The sequence below is a fragment of the Jaculus jaculus genome, chromosome 10 (genome assembly GCF_020740685.1).
Source record: "Jaculus jaculus isolate mJacJac1 chromosome 10, mJacJac1.mat.Y.cur, whole genome shotgun sequence".
Taxonomy (NCBI): domain Eukaryota; kingdom Metazoa; phylum Chordata; class Mammalia; order Rodentia; family Dipodidae; genus Jaculus; species Jaculus jaculus.
The window spans coordinates 113,080,792-113,101,178 of record NC_059111.1 but is presented as its reverse complement, the minus strand read 5'-3'; the positions used below and the strand labels follow the sequence as shown (position 1 = coordinate 113,101,178).

The 20,387-nt window shown below is 48.0% G+C and overlaps 1 protein-coding gene across 3 annotated transcripts in view; it reads left to right on the top strand.

The window, feature by feature from the left end:
- Window positions 1–18,689, top strand: part of Rbm33 (RNA binding motif protein 33) — a 101,787-nt gene extending 83,098 nt beyond the window's left edge. Inside the window, exons 15-18 of one of the 3 annotated variants that reach the window (XM_045160117.1) lie at window positions 9,894–10,100; window positions 11,984–12,172; window positions 15,790–15,878; window positions 16,218–18,689. In XM_045160117.1, coding sequence (XP_045016052.1) covers window positions 9,894–10,100; window positions 11,984–12,172; window positions 15,790–15,878; window positions 16,218–16,266 — 534 coding nt within the window. In that variant the 3' untranslated portion in view covers window positions 16,267–18,689. Of the gene's footprint in view, window positions 1–9,890; window positions 10,101–11,983; window positions 12,173–15,789; window positions 15,879–16,217 lie in introns of all 3 variants that reach the window. The other 2 variants (XM_045160116.1, XM_045160118.1) reach the window with 2 other exon arrangements.
- Window positions 18,690–20,387: the final 1,698 nt, after the last annotated feature.

The following is a 20,387-nucleotide window of genomic DNA, read 5'->3' as shown; positions in this document are numbered from 1 at the left end:
AAGGGTTATAATGCCTTACTTAGCTAATTGTAGTTTGCTCCATTCTGGTGATGTGGCAATGGATCTTTGATAATTTTCAGAGGGGTTAAGATGCCTTAGTTAGCAGTAATCTGTTGTGTTCTGGTGATATTGGAAGTGGACCTTTGAGAATTGTGAGAGTCAAACAAGTCACATTTTGTATTATAAGATGGGGAATAGTCCTTTCGCTGCTTAGAAGACATCATTGGTGCTTGTGTGACTCTTTCACTCTGCTTTCTGCTGCTGTTTGGTCAGCAAGGAAACCGACTGCCTCGCAGAGTAGGAGGTTCTAGGCTGGCTGATGCTTTTCTCACATAAGCAGTCATTTATTGTATGTGAGGAAAATGTCTTCCTTTTATTACTTAGAAGACAGATGTGCACTCTGCTTATTTCTCAGCTATTTTTAAGTACATATCCTTGTTATAAATCATCATTTTGGTAAAAGACAAAAGATGCAATCTGAAGAGAAACCAGAGTGTAAGCCATCATTTTATTTTTAACCAGCACATAACCAAAGAAACTATTCAAGTAACACTATGAGCAAATACAGAAGCTGTACGTTTACTTACTGTGGTCATCAACCTTTTTGGGGGGTGGGGTGCTGATTGAACCTTAGAGTAAATAGAAAAAACACATGTCTGGGAAAGTCATGAGTGACTTCTGTGTTTCATGGGAAGTGGCCTGCCTGATCTTGGAAGTGTTTGCTTCTAGGTGACCGTGGGCTCTTGGCTTGAATGAACCCCTTGCTCATCAGTGCAGTAAGGGTCTGGTCTCCTTCCAGGATGTGGTAAAGAGCCAGTTGTGACCCTTGTGATGTGCTTATATTTAGCACAGTGCTTTGGGGCATGGTAGTAGCTCAGTAAGTACCTTACACGGTTTCATTTACAGGGGAAATGATTTTTTGTGGAAGTGGGTTTGAGGTAGGGTCTCACTATTTATAGCCCACACTGAACTGGAACTTGTAGCCCCAGGGTGGTCTTGAACTCACAGAGATCCTCCTACCACTGACTCTCAAGTGCTGGCATTGTGCCACCACACTTAGCAAACACGTGCTTCATTCAGAATAGCACGTATGTAATTCAGCAGCTTAATTTTGATCCAGATAATGAAAAATTTTGGAATTTGGCAGCAAATGAACTCAACAGTTTTTTGTCCTGCTAGCCACACAGAGATGAAGGGCAAGCTCATAATGCCTCAGCAGGCACACCAGGTGTCTGGCCTCATTCTTGTATTTATGTTGAGAAGGTTGTTACAGCTTCAGTGAACAAAAAGTCGTGAGGCCTGGCGCAGTTGTCACACACAGCCCCTCTCCGCACAGGTGGTTGTAGAGCGGACGGGGCCCGAGGCGCGCTGGCACAGGTTGAAGTTGCAGATTGGCCGCTGCAGCCCCCTTCCAGCACTGCCTGTCACTAGCCTGAGGGAGGGTCTGCCTCAAGGTCTGGAGTGGTTGCTAGACTTCTTGTTGTGACTTAACATTTTTAAAGAGCAGCTCCAGTTATTTTGTGGCATGTACTATAACTTGCATCTGTCTGCTTCCTTCTCGGCTTGGTGCTGCGCATGTTCAGCAGGCCAGCCACAAGAGTGACAGACAATACATCCTCCGCAGTGCTTGTCCGTGTCTCACATGGATGGCTTGGGCAAAGTGCTGTTTGCCAGGTCTCGTCTGCAGCTGCAGCCTTGCCCGTTGTAGCTGGAAGCCAGTGATGGGAGGGGACTCGTGTGGCTCCAAGTGCTCCACTCTTACCAGGCTCTTCTCTCAGCAAGCACTGCTGCTTCACTGGGGCTTATCACCTCTCATATGCCCATATTGACTTAATATCAGCATGGGATTCCAAGGTTTTGTTTTAACTTTTTATTTATTTATTTATTTAGCAAGCAGAGACAGACAGAGACAGAATGGGGGCACCAGGGCCTCCAGCCACAAATGAACTCTATATGCATGTGCCACTTTGTGCATCTGGTTTTTCATGGGTACTGGCGAATCAAACCACTGAACCATCTCTCCAGCCCTTGTATTTACTTTTGATAGGTGCATTTGCTTGTGTGTGGGTGCATGTGGAGTTCCAGAGGTTGATGTCAGGTGTCCTCAGGGTTTCACTGAACCTGGAGCTCACTGTCAGCTAGATTAGCCAGCCAGAGTGCCATAAGGCTCCTGCTCAGCGCTAGGATTGCAGGTGTCCAGCTTTATGTGGGACTAGTGATCCAGACTCAGGTGGGGCCAGTGCTCCACCCGCTGAGTCAGCTCCCTGAGTGTGTGTTTTACTCAGTGAGCTGCCAGCATTGCGGCGAATGAGAGCCTCTCACCCGTGTCTGTCTTCTGAGCTGCCTCCAGCACTCCGTGCTTACTTGGGTGCACAAGTATTTGCAATGTCTGTCCTTCCTCTGCCAGGCTCTGAAGAAGGAGGCTCCAGTTTGTCAGAGTAGAGCACAGCCAGCAGGCCCGTTGCTGTGACAAGCTGGAGAGATCAGCTGTACCTGGGCTCATGGCTTTAGTCCACAGTGACTTAGGCCTCAGATCTTCAGATATTGGTAGCATAGCACATCATGGGGGGTCACTAAAAAACATAAATAAAAAATAAAATGATAAATCAAAAGGCCCACTCATGTTATAGTAGCCTGGAAGGGAAACAGGTAGAGAAAGGACTGGATCCCAGTATCTTCTCAGGGCCTTGCCCCAGTGGTCTGTCTTCCTTCCGCTAGGCCTCCTATTGTAAAGGCTGCACCACCTCCCACTGAGCAGACATCTTGCTGGGGGTCCAACCAAGCCCCCAGCACATGGCTTTTAGAGGACCTGTAAGATCCAGGCCACAGTATACAGTGTCCAGCTGCCAGTCCTCTGCTCAGGTCTAGACCTCTCTTAGGGAGCTGTATACTGACTGCTGCACCAGTTGTATTTTATGATGTGTCAACATTTCTTAAAAGGTTATTGGCAAGAGAAAAGAAGTCCTTTTTGCTACATTGAGTTTATTTTTAATGTGTTTGTTTAATTATTTATTTGCAAGCACAGAGGAGAGAGAGAGAGAATGAGAACGGGCACTCCAGGGCCTCTAGCCACTGTAAATGAGCTTTAGACACATGTACCAACCACTTCATGCACCTAGCTTTACCTGGGTACTGGGGAATTGAACCTGGGTCATTAGACTTTGCAAGCTAGTACCTTAACTGCTTAGCTATCTCTTCTGCCCCTACATTGGCTTTATTTTTAAAATTATTGTAGGAATTTGGTAGTTATAAAGAGAATTCCACGTCATATTTAAAGTGCATCTTTCTTCATCTATGGGGCTGGCCCAGGTACAGGATGGCTGGTAGAAAGAGGAAGGTCCCTGAGGGCAAGGGCCCGTGGACAAGCTGATGTATGCACATGTCTAGGGCTTTCTTTCTGCCTCAAGTACTAGAGAGGAAGATCACAGTCCTGGTGTCTGCACTGACGGGATCTGCTCACGTCGCGTGGGGGCTCTTATAGTTACAGCAGACATGATATGGTCTGGGACTCTACATTAATGCTGTTTGAGCTGCACAGTAGGAGAAGCACCTCATTTGTTGAATGAATCAAGTACTGTGTGGGTGGGCTTGGCATGTCAAAGCAGTAAAAGCAGACAGCAAGGTGATGTACTGTAGCTGGGAGAGCTTGTTTCTGAGGGAGAGAAGAGAGAACTGGATATAGGAGACAGGGATTGATAGGACCTTCCAGGCAGAGGGGAGGGCGTGTGCTCAGTTCTGACAGTTCCTAACTGAACAAAGGCCACTTGGCTGTGTGCAGAGAGCAGGAGTCTGGAGATGGGCCTTCCTAGGATGTTAGAGTGCTGAGAGACTCTTGGGAGTTGGCGCCATGACAGTTCTCACCTATCAGCTGCCATTATACATAGTGTTGGAGGTACTTTTCTTTTAGGAAAACAAAAACTGACAGTTCTTTGCATATCTTGGTTTCAAAATTAAGCATCGATACACAGAAGGGCATAAGAACAGAAGTGTTCATTTTATTCCCCAAGTTAAAAGTTAACCTTCAGTAGCTGCTACTGGTCTGAGTTGTGTGCTGGTCCTCAACATCTGTGGCCTGCAACTACTGTTTAAAACATGGCTCAAGTGGACTTCTGAGACCCCTGCTGCTGCCTACACATACTTGTACTGCTGCTGGTCTCACCACTTGTTTAGGAGCTCTGGATCCTTGTTACTACTGCTCCTTGCGGGGCCTTTGACCTTCGCGTGCGCAGAGGCATATGCCCCTTACACATACATGCAGATGAGAACTTGAGGTATCTGTCTTTTATTGCTCACTGACATATTTCCTTGAGATGCAGTTTTCAGCTTGAAGCTAGCTGTCTTGAGCAAGCTCCAGCTATTCTCCATAGCCCACACTCAGCTTTTAACATGGGGTCTGGGAGGTCCTCATGCTTAAAAGTGGTAAGCGCTGGTGACCGCCAAGCCATCTCTAGCCTTCTGTTTCAGGTTTGCCACAAGAATTTGGGACAGTTTCAAGGCTATAACTATTTAAGAAACTGAAACAGGAAGCTAAAAACGTCCATATACCTTAGTTGTTCTACCACAGTGCTAAAGGAGGTAGAGTGGACACAGTGCTGTGCCGGAGCTTCTAAGGATGAGAGGAAGAGGTTGCTTCTGGACCAGGAAATGAACAAGGCTGGGAGGGAAACCAACATACCATTACTTATTTCTATGACCTTGTAACCATCTTTCATACCCACGTTTATACTCTTTCCCTCAAACTCTCTTCATTGTTTGCTTTACAAGATAGTATTGTGCTTGCCATGCTGATTTTCTGACTTTGTGAGGTGGTGGCCCTACCACAGTGACTGGTTTGGTTGGTGCTTCAGGAGCATTAGTCAGGACACAGCTTCTCTGCCCTGCCCGGTTCTTGTACATTAAGCCATTTCATGGGTGAGTTGCAGGGCTCATTAGGTGGTGAGAGAGCCAGGTAGAAATGGCTTGGAGACCTCCCCACCTGCACCTGGGAAGGACAGGACAGGGCAGGGGAAAGATTTCTGGGGATAGTGCTGTCAACATTGGTGGAGAGAGCTGCACTAGGTTCACTGCAGGCAGCATGATGCCACCCTGCTGTCCATTACATGCTCTGGGTAAGGAGAATTGCAGGACAGAGCTGGCTGGTAGAGGCCTAGGAGCCTTACCCCTGAGCCGGAAGAGTAGAGCCCGTGCCACGTAAGGAATGTGCAACACTTCCTTACTCATCTAGTAGATTTGTGCCATCTATATTGGAAACTCCTGGGGTGTTTGGTCTCCTCAGAGATTCAAGGCTTTGGTTCATTCTCCAGAGACAAGCTAATTCTGCTCTTTAAAGATTTCCTCATGGCCAACTAATCTCAGCATGGAAGATTATTACAAAAGCAAGCATGGGACTAAGTGCCATGAGCTTGCCATATCTGAAGCGGGCACACTCACCCACAGTCCTCCTTCTGGAAGCCCAGCACTAGGGACTCCCCTGCGTGTCTTCAGCCTCATGGATGTGGTTTAAGTCACCTAGGCGGGCCTGTGGCTGCATGTTGATAGAGGCAATATTTTGGATTCCATTCCATGTTTGCATGCTTGCTGTTCTAGAAGCATACTATAGAAATTTAGTGAACACTGTAGATGTGAAGTGTCCTGACCTCAGTTCATTGCAGCAGCTTAAGTAGGGACTTGACCTGGGACCTGGAAAAGGAGACAATTTTCCTTCTGTTTGTATTGACTCTCCTGTAATCTAGCAGTCTGTAAAGAAAAAATAGAGGCGCGCTAAACATACTTATGTTTAGAAACTTGGTATGGCTTGCATATTGTTTATTGTGAGATCCAAAAGAGCTGCCCAGAGATTGCAGGGATAGGCACACATTGTTGTCCTTAATAGAAACCTGTGCGGCGAGGGCTGCGCCCGCAGCACACTGCGGGTGACAGTGAAGAGGCCTTATCAGAAGGAGACTTCCTAAGAGGCTGCCCTGGGACACCACACCACTGTCCTTCTGTATGTCCTCACAATGTTATCTGTCCTCTCAGAGCTGAGTATCACATGTCTGTCACGAATACAGAAATTAATTTAATGTCACCTGAAGACATGCAATTAATCTTTTAGAGGTTTCATAATACCTTTACAGAAAGAGTTGCCAGTTTGGCGGATTTGGATTTTGGGGTTTAGAAGAAGATAAGGAAAATTAATTTTTCATCAGGGTTAATACAAGCTAGCAGGGCCACAAAGGCTGAGGAAAATGGTTGGGGAATTTGTCAAGTGTTGTCACTCCAGAAGAATACTGCTTAACGCCTGATAGGTATAATCAAGGGCTGAGATTTCTATGGAGAGGGATTAATCAATTTGCTTGCTAGTGAATGCAAGTCAGTGATACCACTTCTTCATGGGCTCTAAAGAACGAAAATAAGATTTGATCTGTCAAATTGCAAGAAGCCCTGACAGTATCAGTCAGCATTTTTATCTGTACATTTAAATCATTTCTTATAAATAAATTTGTCCTGCTGATGTTGGTGGCCACAAACCTAATTTTTTGTAATGATTACGCTGATAACAAGTATTCCCTGAGCTTGCTTACTTCAGATAGTGCTTTGTAGGTATTTCAAAACCAAGTACCAGTCTAATGAGACATTGTAGTCATTAAAGCCAGTCATGTCTAGGTAAACCCAACAATCTATTTCTACTTTGGGCTAAGGTGGGCCCAACTTTTTCTGTATCATCTGATTTGGAGAATGGGAGATAATTAAAATTGCATAGACGCAAAAAATATACTGTCCACCCTGGGAAAACTTAGTCTCATTGCTGACTGGCTTTTCATGACTGAAGTGCAGTCTTCCACCTACACCTCACCATTGATTTGTTACTCTAGACAACAGCGTTCCCAGACTCCTCATTGGAATCAGTAGTGTTTTCAACTTACTAACTCAGAACTAGTAATCATAGGTCTGCTCACCTGCTGTGCCTTTGTGTAAGATTCAGAAGACTTGCCAGTAAGTGGGAAGTTTGGTGTGGCTTGATTCTCCTCCTGGGTTGTCTCTGGGTGAGTGTGGTTATAAAAGTGTCTCCCTGGGTGATGCCTGTTAGCATAGATATTGACCATTTTCTTGTGTTAATCCAGAAATTCAAAAACTTTCTCTAGTAGCTCTTCATTGTGTTAAATTGAAATGTATTTGTTTTTTCAGTTGGAACAGATAGTTCAAATTTGTTTACAAAATGAAACAACGTGTTACGTTTAAGCCTTGAGTGCTTAGAGTGCTCTTCAGGAAAGGTCAAAGCCCAGCATTTTAGTAACAGTTGAAATCTTCATGAGAGCTGGTGTGGAGGATCACTGCAGGTTCCAGGCCAGGCTGCGCTACAGAGTGAGACCCTGCCTCCAGCAACAGCAGGAGGATTTAATTGGATGATGCTTTATCCCTTTTGTTTCATTGCTTGTGCATTGGAAGTATGTCACTGTTAAGTTCCTCTCTTGGAGGCAGTATCTGAGTGATGTTTGTGGAATGGTGGAAGTGTCCTATCATTGTGTGTAACTGAAGGCTTCTGTTTGTTCTGTGTGTAGCAAGAGGAAAGTGCTACTTAGCTTGTAGGTAGACTGGAGGAAAACAGAGTTCCTTCACGGCCAGTGACAAGTGGAATGTGCTGAGCGGTGAGTGCTCTGGATGGTTGAGATTCCAGGAGTGCCTTGGAGACTTGTTATGAAGTCTCGCGGTGTCATTAGATATAGAAAGCACAGGAGTTTGTGTTGAATGTGTACCACTCCACAACCAGCCCAGGGCACCCCCGCTCAGTGGAAGCCTGGTGGAAAGGCTCCCCACCCCACCCTACACCACCCCACCGGGGCCATGGCCTGGCCCAGAAAGCCAGGCAAGGGCCCTTGCCTATTGAGAGGTCCCCACAAGCCTGTTTCCACCATGTGGTCAGGCATTGCACCCAGGCAAGGGCCTCTTGAGGGCTTAAATTTTCAGTCTATTTTAAGTGAGTCAGTTGTCTCTAGTTTGGTATATGCTAGACAATTTACATGATAAATCGTTTTTAAAATGTAAGGACATAGCATACAGAGCCAGCGTCTCCCCCTCTTCCATCCGGGAAAAGGAAGTAACTACGGTTCTGAAGTTGAAGTCCAGTTGCCAACCCTGAACTGCTTAGCCAGTGACATGCAGACACTGCTCAGATCATGGGTACTGAACAGTTTCACAGCCAGGGTGGCATTCTCATCCTCCAGGTCTCCAAACACTACTGCAGCAGGAAGCTGTGGGTGCATGGGGCTCCCAGCCCTCCAGTCCTGCACAGGCGCTGCTGCTGCGCCACTGGAGAAGGAAGGCAGTGGAGTGCACCCTCCGCCTGCGGTCAGCACGTTGCCCTGTGCTTTGCTCTTTTCTTGACTCACTGCCCTGCAGTGGTTGGTTGGGAGGGTCAGATTCTCCAGCTGCTTCATGCTGCTGTGAGATGTTCTGTCCTCTTGGGACATTTTTAAGTTACCTTTTCTTGGGTCATTGTTACTTGGTTCCTTCTTTTTGCAGGGCCCTTCTTCATTAAGTAGTCTCTAGAAGATAAGCCTAGGGTTTTCCTGTGTCTGCTTTCTCTTGCTGTAATCAGATATCCAGGCTGGGTAGAGAAGACCAGTTAGTTTTGGCTCCTGCTTCTGGGGCTGGAACATTCTCATGCTAGGATGAGTTTGGGTGAGGGCCCCTGGGAAAACCATGGGACAGGTGTTTACAGAAGAGGGGTGCTGGAGTGACTCCTCAGTGGTTAAGTTGTTTGCCTCTAAAGTTTTAACAACCTGGGTTCAATTCCCCAGTACTCATGTAAAAAGATGCACAAAGTGGCATGTACATCTGGAGTTCATTTGCATTGGCTGGAGGCCTTGGCACACCCATTCTCTCTGTTTCTCTCTCTCTCTCTCTCTCTCTAAATAAATAAATAATAAATAAACAAAACGAGAGAGGACAGGTGGCAGACCCTTTGTGACAGCCTGTCAGTGGTAACTAACCATTCTCATGGAATCATCACACGGACAGAGCCCATGACCAGGCATAGCCTCTTATGCCACTGCATTGGCAGTTGAACTGTGGCAGGAATTTTGATGGGAAAAACTACAGTGATACTTTATTAGGATGTAGGTGGGGCCAGGGGCCTGGATGTGTGCTTCTTTTGAGCTCGTTTTGCCACTTGATACATTCCTCTTCAGGTCAGGGGAAGGATGATGTAAAGTACACTCCCATTGGTCAAGCGCAGCATCCACTTCTATTTAAGAGTATGTAGTTCAACAGGGCAAAATTCTTGTCATCAGCTCTTTTTGCCCAGCCTGTGGCCTGCTGCTCTTCGGAACAGGCACTGTACTGAGAACTGCAAGCAGCTAATGACCCACACTGCTGCCTGGTAGTGCGGTGGGCTCGCAGTCATGAGATGACTGGTGTTTCTGAAGTTCCTAACAGCTCTGACAGCCACACCCTGTGAGCCCCACTGGGTGCTGATGAGGCGGTCCTCACATGGGGCCGTCATGCCCCAGTCCTGAGAACCAGGCTGCTTCCCACTTGTGCAGGCTGTCAGCTTTCACCAGCAGTGTTCTTGACAATGAAACATGCCCGTCGGAGATGTAGTACTTTTAGAGTTTAACCAGGACAACTTAAATAGCATGTGTTTTAGTTGTAGCCTTCCTAAAAGGGTGCATTAATTAAAGGAGATCTTAATGCTTTAAGTTTCAAAAATACTGTTTTTAAAACCTTGCCCACTGTCCAATGAGGGATTTCCCTTTGGTCCCAGGGACAGAAAAGTTGGGTTGCACATTTGTCTGAAAGACACTACCTCACAGAGGTTCTGCCCAGAGGTTGGCACTGGCCTTGGGTTCTGCCATTTGGCAGGAATGGTGGGCAAACCCCTGATCCACGTGCTGCCTTGTTGATTTCAGCAGGGAGGAGAGAGCGATGGCTTTTTTCACCCAGAGGGTCAGCCCCAGCGGCTTCCCCAGCCTCCGGAAGTGAGACAGCAGCCTGCCCGCAAGGTGACGTTGACCAAGGGGCCCCCTCAGCAGCCCCAGCACCTGCCCATGGGGCCTCACATGCACCCGGCTATTCCTCCAGGGATCAAAAGCATCCAAGGCATTCACCCAGCCAAGAAGGTACTGCCTGTTCCCTGCCAGAGGCTAGAAATGGGAGGGCCATACTCCCTGCAGGTTAGCTGTCCCACTGGTGTTAGATGGTGTGTCTGCAGTTCAGTCCCTGGGATTGTATTGAAACTAAGGGAGCCATTGTTTTTCTAGTTTGGTTAGAAAGTACTGAGGCATGTTCACCAGGGCCTTTCCTTCCCTCATCTGCTTACTGCTACATCTTGATAAATTGCCCACAATTAGCAGTGTGGCTGTGCTGTACACAAGACAGCCTCAGGGCACCTGCGTTCCTCCCTACCCACTGGTCCATGAGGGACATCCCAAATAACAACTGTTGGAATCACCTCCCCACTTCAGAGTAGAACTGTGGTCTGTGAGGTGTGGCGTCCTGGCCAGAGGTGGTGGACCGGCAGCTTCTGGCTCCTTGTCCTTCCTCTGCCCTGTGGGTTGAGAAGTATCTCTCTGTCTGAGCCCAGCTGATTGGTGAAGAAGTTCATGCTGAGTGCTGATAGAGTGGTGTTCCTTGGCTTCTAGTTTTCAAAGATGACTGACTGAGTGCCACCTGGCTTGAGGGCAAGTGAGGACAGACAGACAGGATGGTGGCGCCAGCTCCATGCCCCTTCCAGAGATGGCCCAGTGTCTTGTATGTGCTGTCTCCTGCTCCCTCTGTGAGACAGGAGCCAGCAGAACTGCTCACTGGGTGGCACAAGAAATATGCAGCCTAGGAAGTGAAACTCAGTGCTCCAGCCCACGCTTCTGGCTACTCTCTGCGGAGAGGACACATGTGGGGTCCAGGTTCACCCCAATCCTCACTGGCTTTCATTTGAATGGGGCTAATGATGCCTCTTAACTGATTGAGCTGTTACGAAGAACAGTTTATATAAAAGTCTGGTGTCTGCCCTAAGTAGATAATGATAGGTTCGTATTGTAACATTACAGCTAAAGCAGAAAAGGTTAGCCTCTGGCTTCCAGCCAGTGCTGCTCACAGCTATTCAGACTATCCCTGTACTACGTCAAGACTTTGCTCAGGACTATGGTCACCTTCCGTAGGTGGGCCTTCTGACTCCTTCAGGCCAATTCATTTCCTGGGCATCAGTTCTGGCCTACTTCCTGCCTTTTCCTGGGAGGACTGGGTGGGGAACATTTTTGCCCCTATTTATACAAACTCCAGGACAGAATTAGGATAGAGCATGTGAAAGCCCGGCTGTCTGCTCCACTCGCTCTACATTCCAGATAGACTGACTGGAAAAGCGGGGCATTCTCTAATTGTCAGCCGTCTCTTCTTGAAAGCTCCTTGAACAGTAGTTTTTAGTCCTGGATGACTTGAAAAACTGGTGCTTTGGAGCCCTTTGACCAGGAGAGAGAGAGAGAGAACGAGCGAGAGAGAGAGAGGGTGTGTGTGTAAACACTGAGCAGATAAGGCCTTGCTGCAGAGGCTTGGAGATCGTGATGGTAAATCTTGGGCAGTTGAAGTGGCTCCCTGGAGCTGTAGCTTTTGTGGCTGTCAGGTTCCAGCCTTGTGTGCAGCAGGTCCCACTGGCTTGCACTGTGGAAGGAGAGGTGTGGGCCCTGGGCAGTTAGCACAGGATCTACACCCTGCACTGTTGACTTGCAACACGTGTCTGAGCCCTGGCTGTGACACGTCTAGTCCTGCCAGGTGCAGCTGTGGAGCTCCAAGCACTCAGCTGTGCTGGCTCCCTCCTGGGCCTCACTAGACTTGCTCCTGTTGTCTTAGGCATTAAACCTCCCAATGATACTGCATTTAAAAACACGTAAAATTCTGTGGCTCACAGGATGTCGCGATAGATTCTAGGCCACTGGTTTATTTCCTGTCTCAGGAGCAGTGGAAGTAACTATGTTCAAACGTCAGAGTGCATCTTCTTTGTTGTTGCCAGGCCGTCATGCATGGACGAGGCCGAGGAGTGGCAGGTCCCATGGGCCGCGGGCGTCTGATGCCAAATAAACAGAACCTGCGGGTGGTGGAGTGTAAGCCACAGCCCTGCGTGGTGTCCGTGGAAGGGCTCTCCTCTTCCACCACTGACGCCCAGCTGAAGAGCCTGCTGATGTCGGTGGGGCCCATCCAGGTGAGTTGCCTTCAGGCGGCGGCAGTGCCGGTCGTCTCTTCAGAGGCAGCACCAGGCACAGCGGCCATTGTGTGGGTTCCATTATGTGATGGTGCTTGCTTGTGCTGCACGTTGGGCTCTAGCACTCTTACTGCAGACTGACTTCAGATTCTTACTACAGGTTTTAAGAACTCAGTACTCCATGGAACAGTTACTCCTGGAAACCCTTCATCTCCCCTGAGGTTCACATATGCACAGGACATGTACACTTGCTGCTGGAGCAAATCACTTGCTTTATTTTATTTTATTTTGTTGTTTTTTAAAATAATAGTATTGTTACACCGAATAAAAAGGCAGCTTGCTTTATTCTTGAGATGCAGGCTGGGGGCAGAGACAGCCTGTCTTCCACCTGGGCTTCTCCGAGCTCGGGGCACCACACAGGTGACACATTTGCAAACTGCACTGCCTCAAAGAGGTTAGGTGACTCCCTCTCAACCCACCTGCCTGTCTCTGACGTGTTTTATTTTATTTTATTTTATTTATTCTTATTCTTTTGTTGTTGTTTTTTTTTTTTTTCCCCTGAGGTAGTGTCTCACTGTAGCCCAAGCTGGCCTTGAACTCACAGTGATCCTCCTGTCTCTGCCTCTTGAGTGCTGGCATTAAAGGCATGCACCACCATGCCTGGAATTGTTTACTTTTATTAATTTCTTAACTTATAGTAGTTTGCTTCTCTTTCCTGTTTTTCTGAAAATTTCATGTGTTAGCCGCTGTGGAGCTCGTTTGAGAGCATACAGTACATGTAACTTGGCCTATACTTACAGATCTCGCTTTGAAAAACCAGCTAATTCTGGTACTTAGAAAGTCTGAGCTAGCTCATGTCAGAGGAACCACGAAATACTATTCCCTGTCTATTGTAAACCAGGCATTTTATGGAAGCCCCCACCAAGGTTTTTGCACCCTTTGAGACCTTCAGGAGACCGCATCATGAGGCTGCCTGACCACTGCACTGGTCATATTGCTGGCAGGAGTCCTGTCTGAGGGCAGAGCACTTGAGAAACAAGCTGTAAATGTTCATTTCTGAGTAGTCCAGTACTCTTACTCTACAGTCTCTTGGTTCCTGTCTAATTTAAGGACATTCTTGGACTGGGACTGATACAAGTAACTTGTGTTTCAGCCTTCCATTTATAAATGAAGGCTTTCAGAACTGTGGCTATTGTGCAGAAATTTGGGTTTTGAGTTTGATTATATTCCTTCACTGGCATTTCTGCATAGAAAGATTTAGGTTTCATTTGTATCAGGTACGGAATAGTTAACCTCAGACTTAGGCTCCTGCTTTTAAAAAATGTTTTTAAGGTAGGGTCTCGCTTTCGCCCAGACTGTCCTGTAATTCACTATTTTGTCACAGGCTGGCCTCAAACTGAAAGCAATCCTCCTACCTCTGCCTCCCGAGTGCTGGGATTAAAGGCATGCGCCACCACGCCCGCCTCAGGTTCCTGCTTTTGAGGGCTTTTAGGAATTGTTGGTTAGGTGCCAGAGGCACTAGCCTCATTTTCAAGGGTAGATGGTTTAGTGGGTTGTTGCACTACACGTTTTTAACCCCAGCACTTGGCAAAGGCAGGAGGGTCCTGAGTTTGAGCTCAGCTGGCATGAAGATCCTGGCTAAAAAAAATGATGGGTGCTTTCTAAGCAGCTGATTGTAGTGTGGAGTGCTTTGCAGGGACAGAATTCGTGGTAGAAGATTACAGATGTATTAAAATGTGGTTATTCTAATATGAGTGGCAAGAGATTGTGGTGATTGAAAATCCTGGGTCTGAGAGCAGTTCATCACTGAGCCCACACTGGTTACACAGCTTGGCCTCACGTGGTTACGGAAGGGCTGGCGTTTGTCATTGGCTTTCTGTAGGTTCTCTGTACTTGCGTGTAGGGAGCAGCTGGCACTATTGTTCACACACGCTGCTGACTGTAACAGTTTGTGGCATTGTGGGCAGTCTTGGTCACTTTCTTAATGTGACACACTTGCCATACAAATGCTGTTTGCTTCTCATGCACTGAGTGGAACTCAGGCTGTGTGGAGAGAGTTGGTTGAAACCATGTGACCTCTGACATCCTCATCTGTGGGTGGCCCTTGCTCTTTTTGGGTAGAATCAGAATGATGAGTTGGTGTGATTGTGGACTCTCTACTGAGAACCCACAGAACAGTGCTGCTGCTGAGGAATGGCATCTTCACTGGAGAGGAAGGTCTGAAAGTAGCTGCCTCCAGGTGAAGGAGAAGCTGTGGTGCGTGCCTGCTGCTCTGAGGACCCTGAAGACTGCTGGGACTGAGGCCTGTGTTACCTCAGAGGCAAAATGCTTACTTTATGCTGTTTGGATGGTTTTGAGGTTTTGGGGTTGAGCATTTTTTCTGGGGTTTAAGCCCAGTATTTACAAAATGAACTGAAATAAGGTTCCAGCAGCATTTGGTAGAAGTGGGAATTTCACAAGACTTTCATTACTGGGAATGGTTTAAACATGTGCTTTAAAGACTCCATGCTGAGTGGTTGGCCCAGGGCTCCAGTGCCTCCCTGCTTTGACAGAGAAGGAAGAGTCTGTGTGTGGCCTGTGGACACAGGCACTCCAGAACTAGTGTTAGGGCTCTGCTTTGGTTATGGCACCACCTAGTGTTCACTCTGTGGCAAGTCCTGCTCTGGACCAAAAGGGAGTGTCTAGTCATCAAAATGAGACCTCTGTTTAAACCTGTGGTGTCCAAGGACATTCCTTGGTGTGGCATGGCATGATACAGCTGATCTGGATGCTCTCAGATCAGTGTCACTTCCTTACGGGATAGTCACAGGCTTCTTCTAGAGCAATTGAGAAGGACAAGCATTCAGCAGTGGCATAGCATGAGACCAAGGGTCATAGATGTCGCTTAAATGACAGTGTTGTCACTGAGTGAGTCAGAAGGCAGTTCTGCCTAGGAAGGGGGGAGGTGGTAGGGTGCTGCTCTTCATCCTGAGGAGGGACTAGCAGATATGTGGCTCCCCTGACCCTACTCTAGACTTGTGTTGGCAACGTACCCTGTTTACTTGGTGACTCTGTTGAACACCTTCCATGTATGGTCCTCTGAATTCAAGACCAGTGGCTGGGCATGAAATAGCCTGCCGCAAGGGATGCTGCCCTTTGCATTTTCTGCAGCGCCCTCCCAGTAACACTGTGCCTGGGTTGAAGTGCTCGCCCATGGAAGCTCATTTTTCTCTGCTGTGTGGACCTTGGGGAAGTCCGCTTCTGGGGCAGCAAGAGCTTGAGCTTTGTGGCAAGACGTGGGTTACAATCCCTGCTTTGCAGATTTGGAGCACAGAGGACTTTACCTTGAGAGTAAGGTCTGCTCTGTGAGGTGAACTGAAATGACTTCCAACTGCAGTGTGATGCTGTTCCTTAGGAAGCCCCTCCTGTGGATACTTGTCCAGGGTCTCAGAGTGTGGGGAGGTTGGCATGGCAGGTCTGCACACCAGCATGACTGAACAACACTGCCTGGACAGGCAGGCAGAGAGGAGAGCAACTGGCTTGCTTCTGTGACCAGATGTCAGCCTGCATATAATTTGTGCTTATATTTTATGTGGCAGTGGGATAATTAAATGTTTCTGGTTTTTTTTCCTCTGTAGAGTTTACAGATGCTCCCTCAGCAGCGGAAAGCTATAGCGAAGTTCAAGGAGCCAGCCCATGCACTAGCATTTCAGCAGAAATTCCACAGGTAGGCGCATGTTCTCCAGTGAGGGACTGGGAAGGAGGGCTGACTTCTGATCTGGAGGTGTGCGCTGCCTGCCGCAGCTGCAGAGCATGATTAAGCTGCGCTTCCTCGCTGGAGACTGCTGCCCTGGGGTAGAGGGGCTCCAGAGATCTGCATTCTGTGCATCTGCCTTTACCTGGGTACTGGGGAATCAAACCCTGACCAGCGGGGTTTGCAAGCTAGTGCCTTTAACTGCTGAGCCATTCCCTAGATCCTAGATCTGCATTCTTATTTCTATCTTACTTCGCTTTGGTGAGTTAATTGCTGCTGAGATGATAGTGATATCTCTTTGAATTCACACAGGCACATGATTGATCTGTCCCACATAAATGTGGCCCTGATTGTGGAGTGAGTTCTGACAGGAACATCTGACCTTAAGCTGCACACTGTGCAGTTTCTTCAAGGAAGTTGCCGGCCGGTGCAGGATCCCCAGAAGCGGAGTCCTTTCTGCTCTGCAATCTGCTAACTTGGTGGAGCACCAGCCAGTCGGCCGCAGGATGATTCCAGAAGAGACCTAAAGCGGTGGACATGGCGAGTGGATTGTGGTGTTAGATTGCTTGAATTCTGTAGTCCACATGAACTCGGGTTCTCGTGTTCTTCTGTTCCAAGTGCTGACGATGCATGTAGACATGTTCTTCATGATTCTGCTGTCTGGTTGGTCACAGGGACTTAGAGTCAGGAAAGAACATTACCAGCTCAAATTCCAAGTATTTTCCACAGAAAAGAATATCTGATAATGGTTGCACTTATCTTCAGTACAGGCTAGAAAAGAGTTCTTAATCAGGCTTACCTGAGATTGTCTTCTCAGAAAGCCCTCACAGGCTCTGGTAAAAGCATAGGTAAAATCTGGGTGGTTATCAGTTGACACGTGCCTGCCCTGGAAAGCTGGACGTGGGGTGGGTTTCTGGAGCCGTGGTGGAAGTGGCATTCTGCTTGTAAACACCTCCATGGTGCCAGGTAGATTCCCACCCATTCACTCTCAGAAGGGTACAGTGCTGGCTAAGCACAGGGACCCTTTCAACCCAGAACCCACTGCTCTGCAACCCTCTGGTCTAGTTTCCTGGCAGTCAGGTTGAGGCACAGTTTGAAGGAAGGGTTCTTCTCCTTAGATGCAGCCCCAGCTGGCATGGGTGGGTCACTGGCTCTGGGATGTCACCATCAGTGCATTGCTTGCTTTTGTTGGTAGGCCTTTTGAGTAGGGGCTTCTCTGTCCTTCAGGGGTGTGAGTTTCTTTTGGCTTGCTGTTCTAGCATATAGTATGAGGGATGAGTCTCACAGGAACAGGGACAAAATGTGTGTGTTGCCCCTTAGTCGTTCTGGTAGGAGGTTCCTGCAGGTGAGACTTGCTCTCTGCAGAGCACTCTGCAAAGTCCATGCATGGGCAGGCACTGAGTGCAGTGCTTATGTGTTCCGCCCTTGAGTGGTTCTGTCTGGGACATACTCTAACATGGGCAAGTGACACTGGGGCACATTAATTTTTTTTTAGCTGTATTTTATACTGTGATTTCATATCACATTTCTTAGTAGGCTTGAGGGAGATAGAAGCCTGTTACCACTTTCTGCCTCTGATTCCCCCAGCAAGGACCAGCCTGAGGCCTACGGCTCTGTGGAGTGCCTATAGCAGCCAAGAAGCCAGACAGAGGGCTTGAAGTGGCTGCCACAGCTTAAATTTTACTTTACATTTTTAAATTAAGTTACCCATATGAAAACCTGGAGAAGTGTATTCCAGGCCCCAGGAGACTATGTGTAGCATTGATCTGAGATGACATCAGGCGCCAACAAGGAGCACTGGGGAATTCGGTTTCCATTTGGGTTCTAGGAGATACGCACATATAGGATGTCTCAGAAGACCCTATAGTTGTGGTGCCACCTCTGACCCCGGAGATTCGGAGCTGCCCCGGCAAATACACACTGGGTCAGCTAGCACCAGTCCATGTGTGTGCCATCCGCTGTCACTGCCCACTCCTGTTCACGTAGACATCGAGTATTCATATCTTTCGCTGAATTGATGAGCTGGCTAGCAGCTGTGCTCTAGTTGGGGGGATACCAACCACTTGGGACCTCTGAACTATGGGAGGTTCATTCTGTCACCGAACAGGGTATGCTGCAGTCAGCGTAACACGTTTGTGTCATTTTCTCACACCATTCTGAGTGAGCGCTGGGCTTTTAAAACCCCAGTCTACATTTTGTTTGGAAAGTAGGCACTGAAGCAGTAAGCCAGTGTTCAGGAAACAAGTCTTTGGGAAGGAAGTTCAGGTCTATTCTGAGGCCTCCTTTTGGCCTTGTGGGAGTGATGTGGTCCCCAGGAGCATGTGTGTGCTTGTAACTGTCCACATCCGGGAGCTAGCCTTCTCTTACTGCAGTGTTCTGAGCGACCAGCCCAAGACAGCCGAGCCTCGCGTGAAGCATGCTTGCTTAGAGCAGCCTGCTGTGGTCTGATCTCTCAGTACACACGTCAGCAAGCTTCCTCCAAGGAAGCCACTGAAAAGGAAAAGCAGAATTAGGGAGTGCCACTGTTCCCATTCTCAGTGTACCGAGCTCATGAGGATCTGCTGCAACCATTATCTGTGTTCTTTCTCATCCTGCATTGGAGACGACATGCACACCGTTAGCACACTGTAAATACCGACCTGTCACAAGTAAAACGTTGTTGGAGATGCTTTGAACTGGGCAGCGTCTTAGCATTTGTTAGTTCTTTGTGTTGTCTTAGCCAAGTTGAATGGTGTGTTTGTGTGTAACTCGATTTTTATAAAGATGGTAGTAGTCAATACAGTATCCTCATCTGTGTATTATTTGTTCACAAATTCAAGAGGCTGGAACAAGTGAGACTCCATCTGTCTCTGTGGTGGACCAGTAGGTGAGAGTGCAGCCAAGTTACTTCTCTCTTTCTTTTGTGTTGATGATTTTGTGCTGTAATTAATGTAGATTCATGTAGCTGCTTACCTGTGCTGCCCGTGGCCTGGCTACATTCATTCGTCGAGTCCCTATAATGATACTCTTCCTGGGTAGAGCTCATCGCTCCAGGAGACACGAGGTCCTACACAGTGCCTGCCTCCATGCCTCTCTGTGGAGGGGAGGAAGGGCTGGGAGGGAACGGGGCTGGTTCTGACATGGTGGGTAAAGGTCCTGGACATTGTCTGCATCCACCTGGAGAGCGGCTCTCAGTTGGGACAGGGCTTAGGTTCTGCACCTGGGCCTTTCTTTTCAAGCACTGTTCTGCCCAGTGCAGACAGAAGGCTTTGCTGCTGGAGGAGCTGGCGGGCAGGGTGCGGGGTGGGTGGTGGTGAGCAAGGAGAGCTGTAGTCGCTCAGGATGGGTGAGTTAGCGTGTGAGTGCCAGTGACTGGAACTCTAGGGCCTGTCCTTCAGTCAGCTCCAGAGCCCCAGGTAGACAGGTATTTGGGGCATTCTTGGGAGAGGGCCTAATAATACACTGCCCGTGGCTGGCTCTTTACTATGATGGGGCCATAGGCTAGATGAACAGAGCCTTTCTGGAAGGACTGGGTTTAAGGACCTGTCCAGGTTTTTCTTTTTCTTTTTGTTCTTTTGTTTCTTTGTGATTTTACTGGGAAAGTTAGACTGATGCTAGTTGGAAACAGGTCTTGGTGACTTAATGGCACAAACCCAAGGAAGTCCTGAGTGTTGTTCTCAGTTGTCCTTGGGTTCTCTGGGGCTGTTACTTTGTCCTCTTGCCCTGGGTAAGATGCCCAGAAGCCCAAAGCCCGCCCCAGTGCAGAGCTATGGCTCTATGCTGGTGGTCCTGGCATTGCTGTTGCCCCTCCTGGAAGTCAGCTGTCTTTCTCCCTGTAGGGCTCAGTCTGGCTTCATATGTTCACTTTTTGGCCCCTTTGGCTTGCCCTTTTGCAAAATATAGCCTCTTTTCTGCCCTTGTTAATGAGAAGGAGAAGACGGGAGGGAGAATGAGTTTGAGAGATGCTGTTGGAGCTGTGCAAGACTACTGTGAAGTGCTCTGCAGAGGAGTTAACTAATGGGGACACAGCATGAGGGACCTTAACCAGTGGGGCTTAGGATAGAAGGGGCCAAGGCTCCTCCCCACAAAGGAAGCCTCAAGAAGCTTAGTTCAGTCATGGGAAGATGTTAAATCTCTTACCGTCTTTAATGAGCATCGCAGCTTTAAGCTATTTTAAGATTTGTAAATGAAGTAAATATGAACTGTACAAAGGCATTTAGCCTTGATTTATTATTAAATCCTAAGGATTTTTTTGTAAGGTTTTTGGGACCTACTTAGTTTTTGTTATTTAAAATGCCTAACTTCTTACGTACACGAGCCCATGGCTTTGTGTGCTAGAACCAGAGCAATCCACTGATTCATATTGGATCCCAGGTATACCTCCTGCTGGTAGCATTCACATGTCGCCTGCCTGTCCCGAGACTGCTGACCATCTAACTGTCTGCTGTGTGGGTTGGAGATCTTCCCAGCAGGCCAGGCACACAGAGCAGGTACTGTCACTGA